Here is a 21248-nt window from a genome sequence, read left to right on the forward strand (position 1 = left end):
CATGCGCAGATGCCATATTTACATTGAAGCGAGCACTAACGCTGACGCCATTTTTTGTTTAATTTGGTGAATAACTATCACTGTTTTATGGCCTTTTTATGGTCGTCTAAAATGCCTACTAACGGAGATCAGTCCACTCTTGCATGCTTTCTTGTATATAAGACGCACTGTGCCCGTCGCTTACTGTCAAAGGCACGAGCACGTACTGTAGAATACATTTCTACTTCCAGGTGCCTGCCGGAGACAGGGACCCCTAAAGTTCAGTCAGTGAGTGAGTTTAGTTTTACGCCGCTTTCAGTAATATTCCAGCACTATCATGGTGGGGGACACCAGAAAATGGGCTTCACACACTGTCCCCATGTGGGGAATCGCACTCGGATCTTCAGCGTGACGAGCGAACTAGGCTATCCTATTGCCCCCAGTAAAGTGCAGGTGTCCCGCTAATGTCTTGACGTGAGCAGAACGGGAGTGTGTGTTCTGATTTTGATTACATTCAGATTACTGTCATTTAGAGGAAATATTGCTGAGTGCAGTTTGAACTGCTAAGACACAAAATCCTGACATGTCTGAATGGGTCAAACAGTCAGTGAGTTCTAAATAGCCCTGTACAATTCCACTGAAAATGAAATGGTGGCTAGTCTAACTTGCACCACTTCAACCAAAACAAACTTGTGCAAATGACACTAGGATAAAAGCAACTCAAAAGAACCGCTAAAAGAAACCTTCGGCCGTAATGGGTTCCTATAATTATAATACGTACCGTCTTTTTAGTAGGTTTTGGTGATTCTGCACAGCCGAGGAGAAATGCTTGAAGCCGATAGGCAGAATCCACCCTGAACAAAATCATTTCACGAACATTTCCATCCTCTTCAGGTGTCCAGGAAAATGTTAAAACTACACTCTCTAGAGCTGGAACCGTAAAGGATTTTGTGTCAACATCAAATTTCTTTTTGTGTGGAAATTTCTCAATCACAACACTTTGTTCATAGTCGTGGACATTTTTCACAAGAAGATGTCGATGTCTTGATTTTCCAAGTTTGATTTTACCGAATGAGATTTTGGGAGGATTCGTGAAGTGTGTCAATAGAAGTGTTTCCATATTTTCCATGCTTTTCCTTTTTCCACCTCCCGAGGAACGCCTCTTCTTCTTTTCACAGGCAATCTCCAGTTTAGTGGCTGGTGGGGTTTCAAACCAGGATTTTCTACTCCGTCTGCTTGGAGTGACTGTCTGCTCCAAATCATCACATACATTGTTCAGGGATTGCCACTCCAAATCGACGGCAGCACTTTTAACAGGATTGTTATCCATGATAAGGAAGATCAGATCTGATCTTTTCACGGTTTTTACATCTCTTCTCTAAAAAGCCTAACACACACGCATCCTCGTGTGTGTTCAAGGTGGTGTTTGTGTTCGAATTTCGAACCGTTCTACATGCGTCCAATGAAATCATATGTCTGGCACAAATCCAACCAATCATATGCATGTTTACATGCAAGCTTCAGGTCGGGCACCCATCAGTCACATGATGTGAAAATGGCCGACATTTTATCAAAACATTTCCCGTTTGACTCTTTTGGTTGAGATATATCGTTTATCTCGTCTCCTTTGTTCACAATAGTCGGATATGTGCCATCTTACATAAATACAATTGAAAGTGGATTCAAGTAAACCGAATTAATCCTCAAGATCACCATGGATATGCCAGTAAGTATTTTTTTTATTAGAGTTACACTTAGTGACATACAGTATAAACCAGCTTGACGTGATAAAAGAAATATTGTGAAGACAGCGACTTTTTTCTTTTACTTTCTTTCCATTTTCCACTTTGTGTGTTTAGACACAGCAGTTCGTATGTTGAAGGAGACTCAATTCGTATCGTGTGATTATTTTAAAGTTATCACCCCCCTTGAATGATGTGGCACTATGTGCATAATGAAAATTATTGAAACGTTACTTAGTGATTAAACTGTCATGTCAAGTCATTTCATTCTAAATAAAAACACCCCCGGTAGTACAGAATACTTGCAACGATGACAGTTATGGACATACATTACACATGAAGAAAACCATGCATACATCATGTACATAAATTGGTTTTATGAAGCAGACATTTTCCAAATTTGTGTAGAAAGTTTGATATGTTTTGAAAGTTTAAATATTTTTAGCTCATACCATCTATTTACATTTAGATACTGGTAGAATCTTTTTGCTGAAGCTTCATCTGTATTTGAGGACTGAATTGTGGTGATATATAGAGAGAATGAAATTTATCAGAAGTCTGTGTCTTGATTAATTATTTCAGTGCTAATCAGTGCTAAAAGGTCTCAGTTTAGCTGGTCTGCCAGATTTTCACAGTGTTTCTTCAGTCTGTTCACATTGACTCTTAACGATATTTATAGTACTTAACTGATAAATGATGCTGATATTCATATATTGATGTGTGTGCCTTTACAATATACAGACATACTTCTTCACGACAACTGAGCTGAAAAATTTCTTGTTCAAGAATCTGAACATATCTGGAGTGAAAGGTAAGTAATCTGAGGAATATTAGTATGAGTTTTGCATATTTGTATCTTAAAACTTGCTACAGTAGGTACCTTTACCTTACCATTACCTTAATGTTGTGTTGTATGTGAAGTTTATTCATTTTAAATTCTTAAATTCTTCAGTATCTTTGTAGGGACAGGTGTTTAATGCATGCTTTGGTCATAAATCAATCCAATTCCTTTTGGGGATTTTTAAAAATCTAATTCATTTTGCCATTATTTATTTATCATGTTGATATACTTTCTTTTTTATTTCTACTCTCTTAGTATGAACCGTTTGATGTAAGTCTAAATAACATACAATTTTTTCACATTCTTGTAATGTATATGGAATTATCTGGTGACCTGCAGAAGACTCAATGAAAATTTACAAATTAGATTTGATATTTTTCAATTCATGTCAGCAATTAACAAATCAAAAGGGTCACTTGTGTCAAAACAACACCAAAATGTGAAAAGCCATATATCACAATTTAAGTAGTCAGAATGACTCACATTAATCAGTCAAACTGGCCATACATACTATAGTCACAATGACTCACATTAGTTAGTTGAACTGGCCATACCAAAGTTCAAAATAGGTACAAACCAGAAGTGAAAAGGAGAAAGTGTATGTAGTTATAATTAGATTCAGTTTCTATTTCTTTGATTCATTTCCTTAATCCAATGGTCATAAAATAAATTTTAACACTGCGTCATATGACCTTTGATCACATACCAAACCTCTTTGTCCTTATTCTGTTTTCACATTACTTTGATCTATCCCAGTGTGAGACTTATTGTTATAACATGGGGTGAAGCTGATCTCTTGTATTACTTGTTGCTCACCATGCCTGCCATGCATGTTTGTGATGTTTAGCAAAACTGTTCTTAACTGAGTGTTTGTAGATGTAAGTCTGGTTAACTGGACATGGAAAGTTGAGTGTTCATGAAATTACTGGTGTCCTCTTGTGAAAAGGTCTGTTGAGCTTCACATAGAAAGTTATGATTTATAAATGTCTCAATAAGCTTGGCATGGAAAGTTGACTGATCAGTAAGTTATTACTGTTAGAGAGCAATTAAGTCTGTTAAGTTTGACAGGGAGAGTTTTGGATGATTTTTTCTTTTCATGTAAGTAAGCTTGTTAAGCCTGATATGGAAATGGGATTGATTGGTTTGTGTTTGTTAATTGGGTGGTTATACAAGTGAGGAAAATGATTACATTTGCAAAGGAAGTTGATTGATTGTTATCTTTGTTTGAGTGTTTATACATGTAAGCAGTGGTGTTTCAATAATTGAAGTAATCGAAGATTCGTCACAGTGACCAGCCGACCAAGCAATTGATCACATTTTCTTAAAATTGAACGTAAGCAATCGATCACATTTTGGAACTACTTTTTGAAAGTGTTAAAGTTTGAATGGAACATATCTTAGAAGTTATGTGGGCCTGAAAAGGTTTTTAATTTTTAGAAAAAGCCATGACTAAATATTTCTTGAAGACACTGGAAAATTTATGTTTTGAACCTGATGATATAATAGTCATCATTTAAATGAAGTAACTTGATTATCTTACACTGGATGTGAAACTAAGAAATACAATTTGCACAGTTTCGAAATAAAACAAGAAACAACAAAAGAGAACCACAAGGGATTTTTCTTTATTGTCATCTGCAATAACAAGCTGACTAGGAAAATCTGACAAATGATGCTAACCGATGTTTTTCAATGGTTGGTAATGAACCAATCATCAGTTTGAGAGTTCAGCCTTTTCCTGGCAATGCTTGTAAGTAAGGAAGTTTTGTGTGGTATGGGAAGTTTATTGATTCATCAAGTGTTTTTATGTGAAAAAATGAATGTGAACATTTTCATATATATCCTTGCCAGTTTTATTAGGGTTTTGCAAGTGCAATGTTCAAATATTATGATAAAATACCTCTAAATTTGAAAAAGAATATTTTCAGATTTGTTAGATATGTCATGATTTTCTCTATTTGCTGTTTAAAATGTACTTATTTCAGAATCCTAGATATATCCTTGCATTACAATGAATACTGTAATGTCCTACAAATAGTAAGAACAGTATCACCATTCTCAGATCAGAATTGACTGTAAACACAGTTTTGATGAAGACACCAGTTATTTTGATTACCAAGAGTAGTAAAGGTTTTTAGTATATCATTATTATGTTATGCAATGATGGTTATACATTACAGAAAATTAAGTGCTTGTAGAATATGCATGACGTTTATGTTCAGTGTATATAATATCAGTTTACAGAAGATAATTCATAAGTCATTCAGCTCTCATGATAAGATAGGTTATCAAACACTCTATGATCCTATCACCTGGTTTATTAAGCTCAGCAGTATTATCTGATGTTGAAATAAATGTTGAAGATTAATAATGTTGAAGGTGTGCCTACTTACAAGGCATTTGTTGCTACTTTATATATACATTATTCATTTACGTCTAAAAAAATTGTGTCATTGAATTACAGAGTGATCGAGTTATGTTTTACACTGCTTTTAGCAATATTCCAGCAATATCACGGCGAGGGACACTAGAAATGGGCTTCACACATTGTACCCATATGGGAAATATGACTGATGCCATGTTCTGGTAGGACTTGTAGCCAAATGATTTGAGGTTCCACTTAGGTACACAGGGCAGATTAGACGAGGTTGAACACATATAACGCATGTTGGCATATAAGGAGAGAGGAGTTTTTAAAACTACACAGTTTCAGTACCATGAATGGGCTGACAAGCAAGTGTAAGGATCATATAGTCAGTGTGAGCTTCAATAGGCAACCAGTGACGAGACATCAGGAGGGGAGTGATATGGCAGTGCTTTGCACAAAGAAAACCTATGGGGGCAGCTGTGTTCTGGATTGGTTGAAGCATTTGGATGGGCTCTTATGAAGCTGCAACCAACAAGCTGTTGCAGTAGTCAAGTCTTGAGAGTCTTCTCATCAGGGCAGCCGCAGCAGCCTGTGTCAGGAGATCTGTTTAATATCATAGAAATGGCGGCAACATTTCTGCATAGATCCAAGAATCGGCTAATTTAGCCTCTTGACCTATGTGGTTAGTTATCATCAGTATTCATTTTGTGGATATAATTATTGTGTATATTTTGTGAATTATGTATGTTATCATTGTAAGGCTGTTTTTAATTCCAAAAGAATTTCCTCTGGGATAATATAGTTATCAATTTTGCCTTGGTTAACTCACAAAAAGGATTACTTTGAGTGTAAAAGTAAAGTGTAAACATTCCTATTGTCATTAAAGCTGATGTGCTACCGGCATCCATAAAACAGTCTGACCCCATGCCTATAGTACGATGTCAGATAGCAATAATGGCATACCATAACAATGTTTACAAAAAAATTTTCTGTTTGCAAAATAGTGAGTGAGTTTAAGTTTTTGCCACACTCAGCAATATTCCAGGTATGTGGCTTCCTGTTTGCAAAAACCATGGTGGATACATACAAAGTTTATGAATAAATATTGCTTGTATAATTGATATTTAAAAACAAAATAAGTTGACTTGTATTCTGAAGTGTATTGTAATGCTGTGCTAAAAATATAGTCCTTTAATCAATGTAGTATCAACACACCAACAAAAAGTGGAACTCCTTTACATTTACATGTATTGCACAATATTTACACAATCGACTTTCTCTTGGAATATTACAATGTCTAACATTGTACATCATAAGATCATGAGAAGGACATGTAAAACAGGACATTGACACAAAGAATATTTTTTAGATAGTAGTGTGGAGGTATTGTTCTGTACTTAAAACTAATTTAAACATAGTTTAGAAATTCCGTATGGGTGACTGTGCTAAAGAAGAATTGCATGTCTGGACTTACATTTCTCATAACATTTATGATTCAGCATTATATAATGAATCTGGACAAGGGACCAAAACATCTCACTAAAACCACGATAACTACATTTATTTCTAACATTCATTACCTAATTAATTTTCCATTAGTGTCATGCTGTGACAGTTCTAAGGGAATCTGGATTCAGGCCATCCTTGATAATCTCCACATGTACCGATAAGTCACTACAAATGTTGCCCTGAAAGTGGTCAATTTTTCTCTAAACTTGAACTGTTCCCTGCTATGAACAATAAAGCATAGTTTTCAATATCTGAAATGAGAATGGTTTATTGATGTAAAATTATTCCGAATTAATGTATTATATTTTTCTTGAACTAATCACTTTCTTGTAATAGAAAAGGGCAGATATTGTAACATCCAAAGGCATGAATGTTTTTACCTTTATTGTATTATACCAATTTTTGTAGATGACTTTCACTTTTTCCATATGTGCCCATTTTACCTTGATCTGAGATCCCATCTCAAATGTCAATATCATGTTCCCAACTTGCACTTAGAAAATGTTCTTGTTATTTTGATCCACTTATCATATCTGCAATAACCTGGCAAAGTATATATTTCTTGCTGCTAAGAAATGTAATCCCATTTTCAAGGGGATGTCGGTAAAACTAAAATAATTTTACAGCTACATTAATGTTTTCAATATTTCATTGTACATGTATTTGTATACAGCACTCAATTAGACAAGACATGGTAGACATTGTGTGCAAGGTAGACATGGTAGACATTGTGTACTAGGTAGACATGGTAGACATTGTGTACTAGATAGACATGGCAGACATTGTGTGCAAGGTAGACATGGTAGACATTGTGTACTAGGTAGACATGGCAGACATTGTGTGCAAGGTAGACATGGTAGACATTGTGTACTAGGTAGACATGGTAGACATTGTGTACTAGGTAGACATGGCAGACATTGTGCAGTCAGACAAGTAATGACAACCTCCCCTGTCGTCTTGTTCTTCAGGCTTCGTGGTGTTGTGTCTGGTGATATTCTTCATTATGGCACTTTTCGAGGGATTCAAACTGGTGAAGATTTTCTTTGAACTGAAAGTGAAACAGGATCCCCTGACCTACAGTCACACAGACAGCTCAGCTGAAGACAGGGAGGGCTTGTTGTCCTCTCTGATGTTCCCTGCCGACATGGGGCAGATCAGGAGGAGAAGGTGAGTCTGCTGTGTAGCTCCTCTGTTCATGTAGATAGAATCATACCAGGGGTTCAAAATATTTTTAAAAGCCACATGCTACACGTCAAGTGACTTTAGGAAAGTAACTTGTCCTGACTAATTTTCCACTTGCCCCAATATTGATTATGCCCCCAAATTATGTAGTACCCCACGGACATTCTCACTAAGATACCATTATTTGATTGCCCAAAATGAAAACTGACGTGACCCATTTTCTAACCTTTTCATACAGACATGTACACATTTCATGAGTGCAGCATTTTGAATTTTGGTATTGCAACCATGTGAGTTTCATCTGGATACATTTTGGAAGATGGGTCAGCCAGAGAGCCGATTCGTTCATTAAATTTCACAAGAAAGATATACATCTTGGCTCTCTGCTACCCAATTTTGGACCAATAAATCTTGTAATAATAGTATGGAAACAATTTATTTTAAGAAATAGAAACAAGCAAAGTAAAAAAAAAATTATGAAAAACAAATACATTTTGGAATGATTCTGGAAGAACTGACATGCTATTTTACTTTACGAAATACATAGCAAAAATGTACAAACATCTTAACCAGTTTACTAAATTCTGGTCATCTTGTTACCTTTTGTTTATAGAGACAATGATGTATATGTGCAACTAGTATGAATGCAACAAATATAAAGAATTCATTGAAACCCAAAACATTTGGATACAGATTCATGTACAGTTGTTAAGTGAGTACACATTTAGATCATCAGAGGCCATATACCAATATCACTGTATGCTTTTTGAGATGATGTAGATTTTTCAGACCACATGTTGCCCTTGACAGCAATATAAGAACCTGTATCGCAATGTCATACTCACAAAATATAGAAGTTTTTAACACGTTGACTGCCACCACAAGTATACTCGTAGTATCAATTCTAGTCAAATTTGCCACGAGTTAGGCACAAGAAACAAACATCTCCTGGTGTTCTTTTTTTGCTACTAGGCGACGATTGCTGCTTGTGCTTGTTTTGCATGTTAAACTTATTTTAACATACCACTGATATAGCTATGAGACAAGTCGTAGTGGCAGATTTGAGCAAACATTGATACTGTCAGTATACTTGTACAGGCAGTCAACGTGTGAAAAAGATTTTCTATATTGTACTTCCAAGCATATTATACCGCTCAAAATACACAAAGATAGCTATAGATATTGATACAGGCTTGTGATAGGGGTGCCTGAGGTGCCAACCACTCCAGCCTCTCTATACATTGGCTCTTCATATGGCCATTGCAACCTCACCATACATTTGCTCTTCATATGGCCATTTTGACCTCACCATACATTGGCTCTTCATATGGCCATTCCGACCTCACCATATGTTGGCTTTTCATATGGTGATGTTGTATTTTGTTACCATGTTTATGTCATCTTCATGTGTAGCTTTTATTCCACTATGGCTATGTGAAATGTTCAAATTTGATTGGTGAATCAATAAAATCAGATGGTTTTAATTTTTTATTTACATTTTCACAGCATTCCACTGTGCACATATACAACACAGCTGAACTATGCTATGTGTTTGGCTTGAAATGAAATTCAGAGACTCTCAGTTTGGTCTAACATTTTTCATCTAATTTCCAAACATGTATACTTATGTCCTAAGTGATTGGTGTAGGTATAGTGATGTCAGACTCATCAGAGGTGTTGTGATGATCTGTCAGTTATGTCCCTTTGAAACTCTAGAAATCTTTTCTTTTGGTACCTTTCATGGTAAACTCTGAATACGTTTACACTAGTGTCTACTGGTTTCATCAAATGAATATGTTAGACCTGTGTCACTTGGGGCTAGGTTATTACTGACGTACTCTTCAAAACTTAAGTCAAGCCTTACTCCACCATTCTGGTTATTTGTGTTTCGATGCTCAGAAACTCACTGGTGATTGAGAATTTATGGGAATTTGTGGCATTCTAAATATCAACATGATCAGTGCTTGTGATGACGATTGTTCTGTTTCAGAATGAAATACCATTTTTTTGGCTGCATGTCCCACATGTTCAACATGATCAGTGCTTGTGATGACGATTGTTCTGTTTCAGAATGAAATACCATTTTTTTGGCTGCATGTCCCACATGTTCAACATGATCATCGCCTACCTCATCATGCTTGCCTTTATGTCATACAGTGCGTGGGTCAGCATTGCCATCACGCTCGGTAAGTCTACCAGTAGCTGAGCAGCTTGTTGGGTGTTAGAATGGTAACCAGAGTTGGTTGTTCAGTGTACAACTGGTGTGGGCTACTGCGTGTTAAACTATGATATAGATGGCTATATTTGTGTTATCTACAGGATCAGGTGTGGGCTACTGGGTGTTAAACTATGATATAGATGGCTATATTTGGGTTATCCACAAGATCTGGTGTGGGCTACTGGGTGTTAAATCATGATATAGATGGCTATATTTGTGTTATTCGCAGGATCTGGTGTGGGCTACTGGGTGTTTGGCTGTGATATGGATGGCTATATTTGTGTTATCCACAGGATCTGGTGTGGGCTACTGGGTGTTCAGCTGTGATATAGATGGCTATATTTGTGTTATCCACAGGATCTGGTGTGGGCTACTGGGTGTTCGGCTATATTCAACAGCATATGGTGGACAAATACAAAAAACTGAACCAACTCCAGATGACAACAATGAAAGATCACGAGCGGGAGGAGGAGTTTTCGGCAATCAATAATCCAGTACAACCTGAACATTGTCATATGTGATGGAGTGGGGCTATCTCAGGAGGGGCAGGACTTAGGATGATTGGCAGCTTTTTTCACAAGTTCTGTTCACATTTACGGAGAGTTTTTAATATGAGGACAGTTTTTGTGATTTTGACTATTCTGATTGTTTTGATTTTAATTTATCAAGTATGGATGTTCAGGTTATGAGACCCTACAATTGAAGAATTGTGAAGAATTTGTGAAATTATTAATTATTAGGATATTGATTCAGAATCAGTATTCGATATGTTAAAAGTGTCATTTTCATTTTGTTTGTTTCAAACATTTTATGTGAAATATATTAGTATATTTTTTTTCCAATTTTCCTTTTGCATGCTATCAACTCCACTCCAGATAGGCATCTCATATTGTCAGGTAGGATGACAATATGTGGATGAACAAAAGCAATGAGGTCACTGAAGAAGTTGTCATCCATATATTGTCATCCTTCCTTACTACTCCAAGTTCTGAATGCCTCTCAAAGAAGTTATCCTTCAATACTGTAATTATCTTTCTAGTCTTTGGTGATGTTACAATGGTTATATACTCATTATGTTTGTAAGATCATAATTACATTCTGTTTCAGTCATGCATTACTCTACATCACAAGCAAGTATTAATCTTCATATACAATCTGGAATCCTGGAAATTGGTGCGTTAATCATGTTCTTTGTAATTAATATTTCATTCAAATATAAGTAAAATGAATATTTCTGCATATGTGACAGGATATTCCAATATTTATATATTTTTCTAAAATACATGTTCCTAAATATTTAAGCCTATGTAGAATTATATTTTTCATGAAAAGATGGTTTTCTACCTTGGTGAAATTTTAAGGTAGTTGTGTAGATCATCGATCTAGAACTTCTGAGGTAGTTGTGTAGCTACAGTTCACAACAACTAGTAGTGAGGTATAGTTGAGTCCTGAGATAGCCCTGTAGTGTTGACAACAAGTAGTAGTGAGGTAGAGTGGAGTCCTGAGATAACATGTAGTGTTGACAAGTAGTAGTGAGGTGTAGTTGAGTCCTGAGATAGCCCTGTAGTGTTGACAACAAGTAGTAGTGAGGTATAGTGGAGTCCTGAGATAGCCCTCTAGTGTTGTCAAGTAGTAGTGAGGTATAGTGGAGTCCTGAGATAGCCCTCTAGTGTTGACAAGTAGTAGTGAGGTATAGTGGAGTCCTGAGATAGCCCTCTAGTGTTGACAAGTAGTAGTGAGGCATAGTGGAGTCCTGAGATAGCCCTCTAGTGTTGACAAGAAGTAGTAGTGAGGTATAGTGGAGTCCTGAGATAGCCCTCTAGTGTTGACAAGTAGTAGTGAGGTATAGTGGAGTCCTGAGATAGCCCTCTAGTGTTGACAAGTAGTAGTGAGGTATAGTGGAGTCCTGAGATAGCCCTCTAGTGTTGACAAGAAGTAGTAGTGAGGTATAGTGGAGTCCTGAGATAGCCCTCTAGTGTTGACAAAAAGTAGTAGTGAGGGATAGTGGAGTCCTGAGATAGCTCTGTAGTGTTGACAACGGTCTAAGTAAACTTAGTCTCAGTGTATTTCGTTACACTCCACCAGTGAGTCTAACAAAACCTTATTTGAGGTCACGTCAGGTAACCTTTGAGATTGACCAATCAGAACACAGCTTACCAAATCGCGAAAGTGGACATTGGTACATACCTTTTGAACTTTTTATCTCGAAAAGGTTCATACCCGAACGATTCCGAATGGTATATAGCGTACGCTCACTTCTGGGTGATGCACATGGCGTACGTACAACCATGACAACGGTGAGTAAACAGTCGCTGAAAATGGTGTTTTGGGCAACATTCAAGGATGTCATCTAACGGAAATATTAGCTCATGGTCAACAGAAACAGAAAACCCAAAACGTATAAACTGCAGGTCAAATAATTGTGTTATATGCAGATTTTTGTTTGTGGAAAGATCTGTGTCAGTGACCTGAATATTTTGAAAGTCCCTCCGATCCCTATATAGTAACCATTGTCTGATTGGTTAAATCTATTTAATGGTCTCGCATTTGGTTGGACAGTCACTGGTCGACGCGACCCTCTACTAAGTTTTGTTAGACTCAGTGGTGGAGTGTAACAAAGTTTACTTAGACTGGTGTTGACAACAACTGGTGATGAGGTATAGTAGAGTCCTGATATTGCACATTTGGAACTATTGACAACAACTGGTGGTGAGGTATAGTAGAGTCGTGATATTGCACATTTGGAACTATTGACAACAAATGTGGGCTCAAAGTAATACTCCTTGGTATGGGAAATATTTGAACCGGGAAAAACGTGACCCAAGAAAAACATTAAAATGCACATGTGAAATTGTGTTGTTTCCAGATATGAAACTATTTCCAAAACTTAAAGGTCCATACCACAGAAGATGCACAGAGAGTTTTTCTTGAGGGAAACTACAGTATTATTTATCTTACTTCATACGTTATTTATCTTACCTCATATATAAATGTTGATGTTTTGTGAATGCAAATTGATTGAAGTGAGATAATTTTAAATCTATTTTTCTTGTTGTTTGCCAAATCTTGTGATGCCTACAAGAAAAGTTTTGTGATGTTCCACTTGTGACCAGTAAACAACTTAAAATGTATATGCTGAACTATTTTGTAAGGGCACACAACTAAACCATCCGTCGCAGAAGGTCAGAAGTGACCTGTTACATAACTAAGCACATGTCTAAAGCTAATGTCTCTCTTAGGCTGTCTGTATTTTTATCTCTGTTTCTCATGTCCAGCTTACCTGGAATTTTCAGTCTGACATGAAATAATAAAAGTGTTTCTGATTTCAATGTTCCCCTCTGCTGTTGGGACATTTACGCAATAATGTGATGACTAAATACACTTACCCTCACATCCACCCACATCCATCCACATCCACCCACATCCACTCACATCTACCCACTTCCACCCACATCCAAGCCCAGAGGTGGAGCCCCACACACACTCCCCGCGCGCTCAGGTCAGCTTTCATCATGTACATTTATTAAAACCATTGTTTCTGATGCAGATGACTCAGTCTGAATCATGTGATTTAAATTTGTAAAATTCAGGAAATAATTTACAGATTTCTGAAAAGAGTTCATGTTTTATATTTTTGAGAAACATGTAAGCAAATAGAGATGGCCTTTATGGAAAAGACATTAGTAGTAGTGTTTCCTGATTGGCTGACAATACAATGGTTGTGTCCCATGTTGTTGAGCTGAATGGTCACTGATGTAATCTGTTGTTGTCAGGGGTTTTCTTTGTGAATGATTCAATCACTGTTAAATATTTCAGTATGAGGCAATCTAACTCCACCTTATAGGTAGGTCACAGGGTCTAGGTGGGTAACTTATTGTTTTCTGACTTTGAATTGTGGGTTGAGAGTAACAAAGGAGCTCTCAATAACAGTGTCCAGATTAACAAGGTCCCATGTTAAAGTATGATGGGGAAATGCTCCCAAATCCCTGTGTAAAACCCACGTTGTAAATACAAACATTGAACTACATTCCTGTTCATTGACCCCCAGTAGTCTATTAACCTCAATTTGTTAATATATTTATCTTCTTGTTTGGCCAGTACTGGCTATTCAGATGGTGTTGGTGAGATAGTGCTGGTCTGAACTGGCTGTTCAGATAGTGTTGGTGAGATACTGCTTTTCTTTTTTACACTCTCAAGATACTCTAGATATTATTGTTCAGACAGTTCTCTTCAGAAATCACTGTCACCCCTAAAATTGTCAGATATTTTTATCCAGTTAATGTTGTTAAGATAATGTGATTGAGAATACATTATCTATGCATATATGGCATTCAAATAGTGCTGTCCTAAAATTGCCGGTGAGATTATGTTCTTACAATAATGCTATCCAGGTGATGCTGTTCAGATTGAAAATGTTGTTTCAGAGTTCGTTGTTTTTGCTTATTCTTTGTTTGAAAGATGTATTGCTTCAGGACAACTATTTATCTTTTTAAGTATAAGAAATTGTTTATTGTTTTTGTTTCCTAGTCACCTTTGCATGCTTCATGGAAAGTGATCAGTGTTGTCATGTTTGACATGTGCTACCCTGAAATCTGTAGATTTATGTGTCACAGACAATGACAATGAGATTTGTATAACCACAATTTTAGTGCTTACAGGGAATATCATGGAGAGTAGTCATCAGAAAATTCTGTTTGAATTCTTATTGTTAATTACAGCCATGACGTTTCTGTAACTTCTTTTTTAGTGTTTCCTTTCTATCATTATTGGCTGAAAGTTTAATTTCACCATTAGTTTCCAGTAACCATGGTAACCAGAGTCGTTGCTCTTATGTTGCTGAAGTTATTCCATGTTGTTTTGTGTTTTATCCTGTTTCATCATGTGTATTATCTTAGCATTTTATGTGTCTTTATGCAGTGACATATATTTTACTCTGCACATATACCATTAAATATTTCATACCTTTATTGGCTTATGCTATTCTTCTCTTCATGAACATCACTGATAATGGAATTAGGGGTAAGAATGCCAAGGCCCCTATGTATTTAGCACAAGTGTCACACAGCTCAGGGCAAGAGATTGAATGTTCAAGGTGTATTTGGGGTACTATTGACAAATTATTTAGTTTACTGAGGGTAGCACTGTTAAAAGCCTCGAGGTAAGACCTTAATTGAGTGAGTGAGTGAGTGAGCATCTTCAGCTCTTCCGGACTTGGAGATTTGCTGCTGAGTAGTTGGGTTACGTAGTTAAAATGTTAATGGCAAATGAGACCTCTGGAGAAGAAGAATAGTTCCAGTGAGTGAAGCAGTTTATGATCCTCAGTATTTGAGACAGTGTCCCCTAAGAAGAGTGTTTTCATCAAGTTCCATGGAGTCCAGCATGACCTACACATCCATGCCAAAGGTGCCCAGGACGGTTAGCCACAGAGTCTTTCGGTTGTCACAAACACGCTGGCCAGGGTATACATGCAACAGATGATGAAGCAGGCACTTATTGTCTGTCGAACAGAGCTGGCAGTTACCTGGTCTAACTGGTGTAGCACTCACATGCACTTTCCAGTGCACACTGCAGATGGAGGTTCGTCATCCCAGAGCTTGGAAGGTTTGTAAGACTGATGCAGATATGGAACATTGAGAGTTCTATTTGATGTGTCATGGGTAATACTTGGAAGATAACTGAAATGCTGTAGGTGTATGATCAGTAGCCATGCTCCATGGCTGTACTGAATGCATGGATGTAAAGCAATTCTGTCCTTCGAAGGTGGACTCGAGGGACCTCAGTCTGTTATTTATTACTTTTCAGAACATATCATTTAAACATTTAATTGTTACCTTGGAGACGTGTGCAAGTCTCTATTAACAGTGATAATGATAGATAGCTAAATGTATCAAGTAAATGTACTTGATGTATGAAGACTAATATTGTGAAATAATTCAGGGGTGGAACTTCTATACACTCAATGTATGAACAGTTATACTGTTGAGTAAGGGGGATGAGGTGGGGATAGGTGGATGGGAGAACTCTAGGAGTGCCCTAGGTATATTAACAGCAATACTGTCAAGTAACTCAAGTAAAGACTTAAATGCACTTGTGTGTCAGTTAGCTATAAATCCAAGCCACAGATCAGTGATCCGAATCCATGTCTCCTGAATATTTACACACCTGTTTAGAGAATGAACAGATGTTTGTATTTAAAAGTGTAGAAGCTTTGAGGACTCAACCACAAGGTAAACAAGTCTAGACCAGAAAATCCACAGATCAAGATCATGAACATCGGTCTATGTAGCTGGGATACCATAACAAGTGTCAACCAAGTCAGCGAGCCTGAACGCCTGGTCCTGTTAGTTGCCCCATGAGACATGCATGGGTAACTGAAGACCAATTCTAAACGGGATCTTCAAGGCAAAACGACTGGGGTTTTGAGATCAGAATTATATTTAAATAATCATTAACGACTCAAATCTGTGAGTGTCTTCGGTCTTGCATCAACGGCATCGTTTCATCCGGAAGAATCATCTTTTGTGGTGTTCACATAAAATGAAGGGACGCTAAATCCAACTGCTTGCTTAATGTTACGTGTCAGATGCGATATTCTTGTGGGCTAAACAATGAGCAGGTAGTGTTACCATTACGTACAGTGTTAGGTAACAGGTCACTGAACCTTGACGTTCAGCCAGCTACGCGTAGGGATACACATGACACTACATCTAACCCCCTAAGTGGACATAGGAACTAAACTTTAACACAAACAGATATCTGGGGAACAACGCTCACGTATGAGTTAATGTTACGTCACTGCCGTTGCTGGTGGTGAAAGGTATGCTAACGCACCTGCAGATTGAACGATTTCTGTGCATTCGGGGCTCACTTAGACTTGATAACCGTGGAATAATAGAAAGGGGCTTCATGAAACCTCCACCTGAGCTTTAGAGTCATGTGTTACAGAAATACCTATAACACACCAAAGGAACCGTCCCGGTTGTTTATATGCTGAACTGTACCTTTCTTCACTCAGGCAGCAAACTGCAGCATAAGAAGTACAAACAATATTTACATTTATCCAACATATAAGTTATATACAAATGATTACTGCACCGGCGGATTCAGTGGTGGGCTGTTTATTAAAGTTTATTAAAACGGCTAAAAATCAACTGTTCTGCCTGCCCCCCCCCCCCCCCCCCCCTTCATACATGTTTGGTTTAACATAATGATGCTTGTGAATGTTTATTTCTCTTTCTAATGCTAATTTCGAACATGCAAATATATAATGATATTCCTTAAAATATGAATTGATTCACATATAGTAAACTTTCTATCATGTACATGGATTCGTCCCCATCTGCCAGTCTCTACTGGAAGAAATGACTGCAAGTTCTAAGTTTTAAGAAGTTTTTGTAATGCAGAAAAGTTGAGCCCTTGACTTCAAATGCAGAAACAAAATCAATTAACACGCGTACTAGTGAAGATCCGATCAGGATTGGTCTGCCACAAACCATGCTTGTCGAAAGAGGCGACAAACGGGATCGGGTGGTCAGGTTTGCTGACTTGGTTGACTCGTGTCATCATATCCCCAAATTCGATTTTCATGATGTTGATCCCAGGATTGACTGGCCAAGATTCGATTATTTACAGACCGCCGCCATTTCACTGGAATAGTGTTGAATACGGCGTTGACAACAAACAAGTAACGAACGTCGAGTGTGACACCCGTACACTCTACATACCCGTGGAATGTAGAAACGTGATATTGAGCGGACACTTGTGACCGGTACATCTACAGTAATTTTTATGATACGCTATCCACCCCGCCAAACAAACCCTAATATGGTCTTGCCATTATAGCGTGTTAGGGAGACGCTGAAGGCCCCGTTGTAGGGGTGGGGCGGAGTCGTGGGTCGAGAAAAATAACATATAACAGTCTAATCCGGGTGTCCTTTTGACAGTTTTACGGTACAGGTTGTTTAAATAGGACGACAGACCTGGAGTTTGGACCCAGCAGCTCAGCCGATCTCAACATAACCTTCGAAATGGCGAGTCCGTTCTCTCTCGATAACCCTGTGTTTTCCAAGTTTGCTTTCTACTCGACGGTAGTACTGTCCAAGACACTATGCATGTCTGAACTGACAACACTAAATAGAATGCGAAAACAGGTAAGTCATTCAGCTGGCTTGAGTACTCTGCATTTGTTTGTATGTCGTGATATTTTCAGGATTGTTTCAATATACGCGAACAGGCATGCAGTATATAGAGTCTAGATCGAAAGATCGATAATCCGAAAAAAAAGATATTGTTTTACGTGATTTTTGCATTCGGAATAACAAGAAATGGACGTTTCTCTGAAAATCCGATCAGCAGGATTTGGCTGCTTAAATATGGCACTTGGGACCCTGAAAGTAGGATTACCTGTTGACGTGTTTGTGATATTGCTCGAGATAACGAGGACATAATACGCAATATTATAAGTGCTAACACTGAACAAAGTTGATGAAAAGGCGAGAAGAGAAGGGAGGGGTGTATTGGGGGTAGGGTGAGGGGTATGTATGACATAAAATAGGTGTATTTGCATCATTATGTAGGCGAGGCGAGCACGCAGCTGTATAGCTGGCGTAATTCAGCCCATATTTTTCTCGTTTCGTAAACATGAATTTTGGCAGGTTTGGCAAATAACAGAGGACGTTAATTTTATGTGAAAGTTTTTCTGTGCATGATGAAACAACGCTGAATCGTTCTAGGCGTTTGCAAATGAAGAAGATGTCCAGTGTTTCGCCAAATCCAAGCATGCTGAGGTAACAACGTCGGACGCCAGTGTCGAGAGGGTCAGACGGTAATAGTGTAATGCTAATAGTTGTTTATAAGTACAATTGCACACACACACACGCACGCACGTGCGCACAGACGCACGTACACACACACACACAAGCTCTGTTGTAGCTGTCATTCAGCTGTGCTGTGTCATATAGAATGTATACACGTGATGTAAGGAAAAAACAAAATAACTCAGTGATGTATGCCGACTGTGATGAAAGAAATCACTGTGGGCCTGCTAGGAGTTCAATGAATCCCGTGGAGAGAAAAGGTGATCATAACCAGAGTCCATGCAGCGATCTTGACGTTTATTTTTGTACATTAATCTCATTTGCTTTGCGATTATACTTTTGTCTTGACAAACTTTCTGGCCATGACCTTTTATATTTTGAACAGGAGTGCATTTGGTATTGTCTTAAACCACCCATAAATATCGTTTCCTGACTGGCTGAGCGCTTTTGTATTATTTTCAATGTACCGCTTACAAGTGAGTAACATTTCTACGTACCCCGCTGGAAATGCCGACCTCATTTGGTACTTCGGGGTAGTAAGTCTAGATCGTAATCTCGAATAACATTGAATCATGTGTGACGTACGGGAATTACCGATGTTTTGCGAATGCAAACCGATAGCAGGGAGATAAATCTGTTTTCCTTGTGTGCAAAATTTAGCAATGGCTGTAAATAGATTTGCTGTAAATAATTCCAAATTAACATTGAAGTGTTCGGTAACATAAATACGCTGTTCACAGGTCCATCGGGGCTCATGGGTTGATGTACCCTCAATGTTTGTTTATGTTTAACATATGTGTAACATTTGTACCCTCGATGTTTGTGTATGTTAAACATAAAGAAACATCGAGGGTACATCAACCCATGTCCCCCGTCGTGACCGATGAACAACAATAATGTAATAACAGTTAAGTGAACTATTGAAACCAATTCCGATATGGATTCCTAAATGTGAACTATATTATTGATTGTGGCCAAGACACCACAGTTCGTTGTTTCAGAGTTCTACCCTTTAGGTACACTGAAACCAAAAATCACTGACCATGAACTGTCCAGTTCTACTGAATTTTGAATTATGTTCTACTGGAGTAGGGTTTTAAGCCCTGTTCTGGTGTGTTTAAAAGGTGGTAAACATGTTGAACTTCTCTTTTTTGACCTAAAACAAACTCACTCACTCATTTTATTCTCAGGTGTCACCTGAACGATCTCGAGAACGTGCTACCGTTCGTCCTGGTTGGGTTAATGTACGTGTCTACGAAACCGGGAGTTGTCGAGGCAAGCCGAGTGTTTCAGATATTCGCAGCATCCCGTCTACTCCACACAGCGGCGTATCTGTTACCGCTTCCACAACCCAGTCGCGCTCTCACGTTCTTCACAGGCTACGGAGTCACATTCTTCATGGCTTACAAGGTCCTCAAGGCTGTCTACTGAACAGGGACAGTGTCGTTTGATAATCTTCTGGACGAGACTTGTACGAAGAGACGATAAACTGCTTCACAACCCAGTCTTTTGATCTACATATCTTTTGGGGGCGAGCGTGTTCGTTCACCAGATGTTAATCTGCTTTGAGTATCTGAAATAAAGGACTATTAGATAATTACCTTGAACCGTTTGTGTCTTAAGAAATACGAGTCTTGTGAATCATGTCCTTACGGTGCTATACTCCCCAAGATTGTTTTGTAAATCACCTGCGGCGAAAGAAAAAAAATATTTGGCCGTTGTATACTGAAACGTCAATCACAGGCAAACTGTAGTGCAAATGAGGCTGCGCAGCATAGAAAATATGACAAGTCTTCTTCTATGCGAGCAAAGCGAGTAAAGGTTGGCAACGTACTTCCACCACTTCGGATCGAAAAATATTTTTCATGTCAAAATAAAATATCGCCACCATCAAAGGTACACTCCAATTTCTTCACTTGGTTGTGCTCTCTGTTTTCTACCCCATGTTTAATTATTTCTCACGGGAAATATTTTTTATTCAACATTTGCGTCAATACACAGAGAACTTAATTAAGCACCACTTGGAATTTTGCACTGATATATATTTAACACATACATAAAACTTCTCGTGGTGTCTGCGATGGAAAAAGACGAGTTTTTCTGACCCGTGTGATCCTGTGACTCATAACCTCTATGTGACTGTATGACAGCTAGCACTCTCCTCCCCATACTCCCTGTCAGCCTCCTGGGGCAGTTTACGACATTCCTTGTGTATTTAGCAGCTTCCAACTGGCTCAGAATCTCATTGTTGCACACGACGACTAATCATGTCCCAGATATACTCCGAAGGGTTAAGATCGGGGCTCATTCAATTCGTTAGATATGTCAGGGGGTGTTTACGTTTTTGTGTATATGTTGCATGTATTGCTTTGCCTAGTTTCCGAGTTACAACCCTTGTTTTCATAGACGATACTATCAAAATCACTGGTGTCGCTTGGTTGTAATCCGTGTTAGGTGGTATAAACCTACACGTTATTTGTCATCATTCACTTGATGCTCATTTAATGAATTTATAACAGCTATAATTAGTGGCCACTGAGATTACCCGACAAAGGTCCCCATTTGGCATTTCTTATGTCTGGATCGATCAAAG

The 21248-nt window shown here is 38.1% G+C and overlaps 3 protein-coding genes across 4 annotated transcripts in view; 2 read left to right on the forward strand and 1 right to left on the reverse strand.

The window, feature by feature from the left end:
• The window catches only part of LOC137273226 (abnormal spindle-like microcephaly-associated protein homolog), a 57889-nt gene extending 56449 nt beyond the window's left edge, over window positions 1–1440 (reverse strand). Inside the window, exon 1 of the mRNA XM_067805736.1 lies at window positions 761–1440. Within this exon, the coding sequence (XP_067661837.1) occupies window positions 761–1309 (549 nt within the window). The 5' untranslated portion in view covers window positions 1310–1440. The remainder of the gene's footprint in view (window positions 1–760) is intronic.
• An 81-nt stretch (window positions 1441–1521) lies between these two features.
• Window positions 1522–14806, forward strand: LOC137273227 (protein SLC31A2-like). Of its 2 annotated transcripts, none has more exons than XM_067805737.1 (5): window positions 1522–1705; window positions 2463–2532; window positions 7408–7606; window positions 9692–9807; window positions 10197–14806. In XM_067805737.1, the coding sequence occupies exons 1-5, from the start codon at window positions 1694–1696 to the stop codon at window positions 10358–10360; spliced, it is 561 nt and encodes a 186-aa protein (XP_067661838.1). In that variant the 5' UTR covers window positions 1522–1693; the 3' UTR covers window positions 10361–14806. The 2 variants fall into 2 exon arrangements, with proteins under 2 accessions (XP_067661838.1, XP_067661839.1); XM_067805738.1 differs by having other exon boundaries at window positions 1537–1705; window positions 10947–14806.
• A 2977-nt stretch (window positions 14807–17783) lies between these two features.
• LOC137272257 (microsomal glutathione S-transferase 1-like) lies at window positions 17784–20255 on the forward strand. Its single transcript, XM_067804616.1, has 3 exons — window positions 17784–17989; window positions 18572–18663; window positions 19846–20255. Exons 1-3 carry the CDS (start codon window positions 17867–17869, stop codon window positions 20084–20086), a joined length of 456 nt encoding a protein of 151 aa, XP_067660717.1. The 5' UTR covers window positions 17784–17866; the 3' UTR covers window positions 20087–20255.
• The last annotated feature ends 993 nt before the right edge of the window (window positions 20256–21248 follow it).

Source organism: Haliotis asinina, chromosome 2 (genome assembly GCF_037392515.1).
Source record: "Haliotis asinina isolate JCU_RB_2024 chromosome 2, JCU_Hal_asi_v2, whole genome shotgun sequence".
In the NCBI taxonomy this organism is placed as follows: domain Eukaryota; kingdom Metazoa; phylum Mollusca; class Gastropoda; order Lepetellida; family Haliotidae; genus Haliotis; species Haliotis asinina.

Bases quoted from the DNA above. Each gene is read 5' to 3' on its own strand.
- LOC137273227 (XM_067805737.1), top strand. The intron at 7,607-9,691 runs GTGAGTCTGCTG...GTTCTGTTTCAG, and splicing joins GGGCAGATCAGGAGGAGAAG to AATGAAATACCATTTTTTTG. The intron at 9,808-10,196 runs GTAAGTCTACCA...TGTTATCCACAG, and splicing joins CAGCATTGCCATCACGCTCG to GATCTGGTGTGGGCTACTGG.
- LOC137272257 (XM_067804616.1), top strand. From the start codon at position 17,867: ATGGCGAGTCCGTTCTCTCTCGATAACCCTGTGTTTTCCAAGTTTGCT. The intron at 17,990-18,571 runs GTAAGTCATTCA...GAATCGTTCTAG, and splicing joins TAAATAGAATGCGAAAACAG to GCGTTTGCAAATGAAGAAGA. The intron at 18,664-19,845 runs GTAATAGTGTAA...TTTTATTCTCAG, and splicing joins AGTGTCGAGAGGGTCAGACG to GTGTCACCTGAACGATCTCG.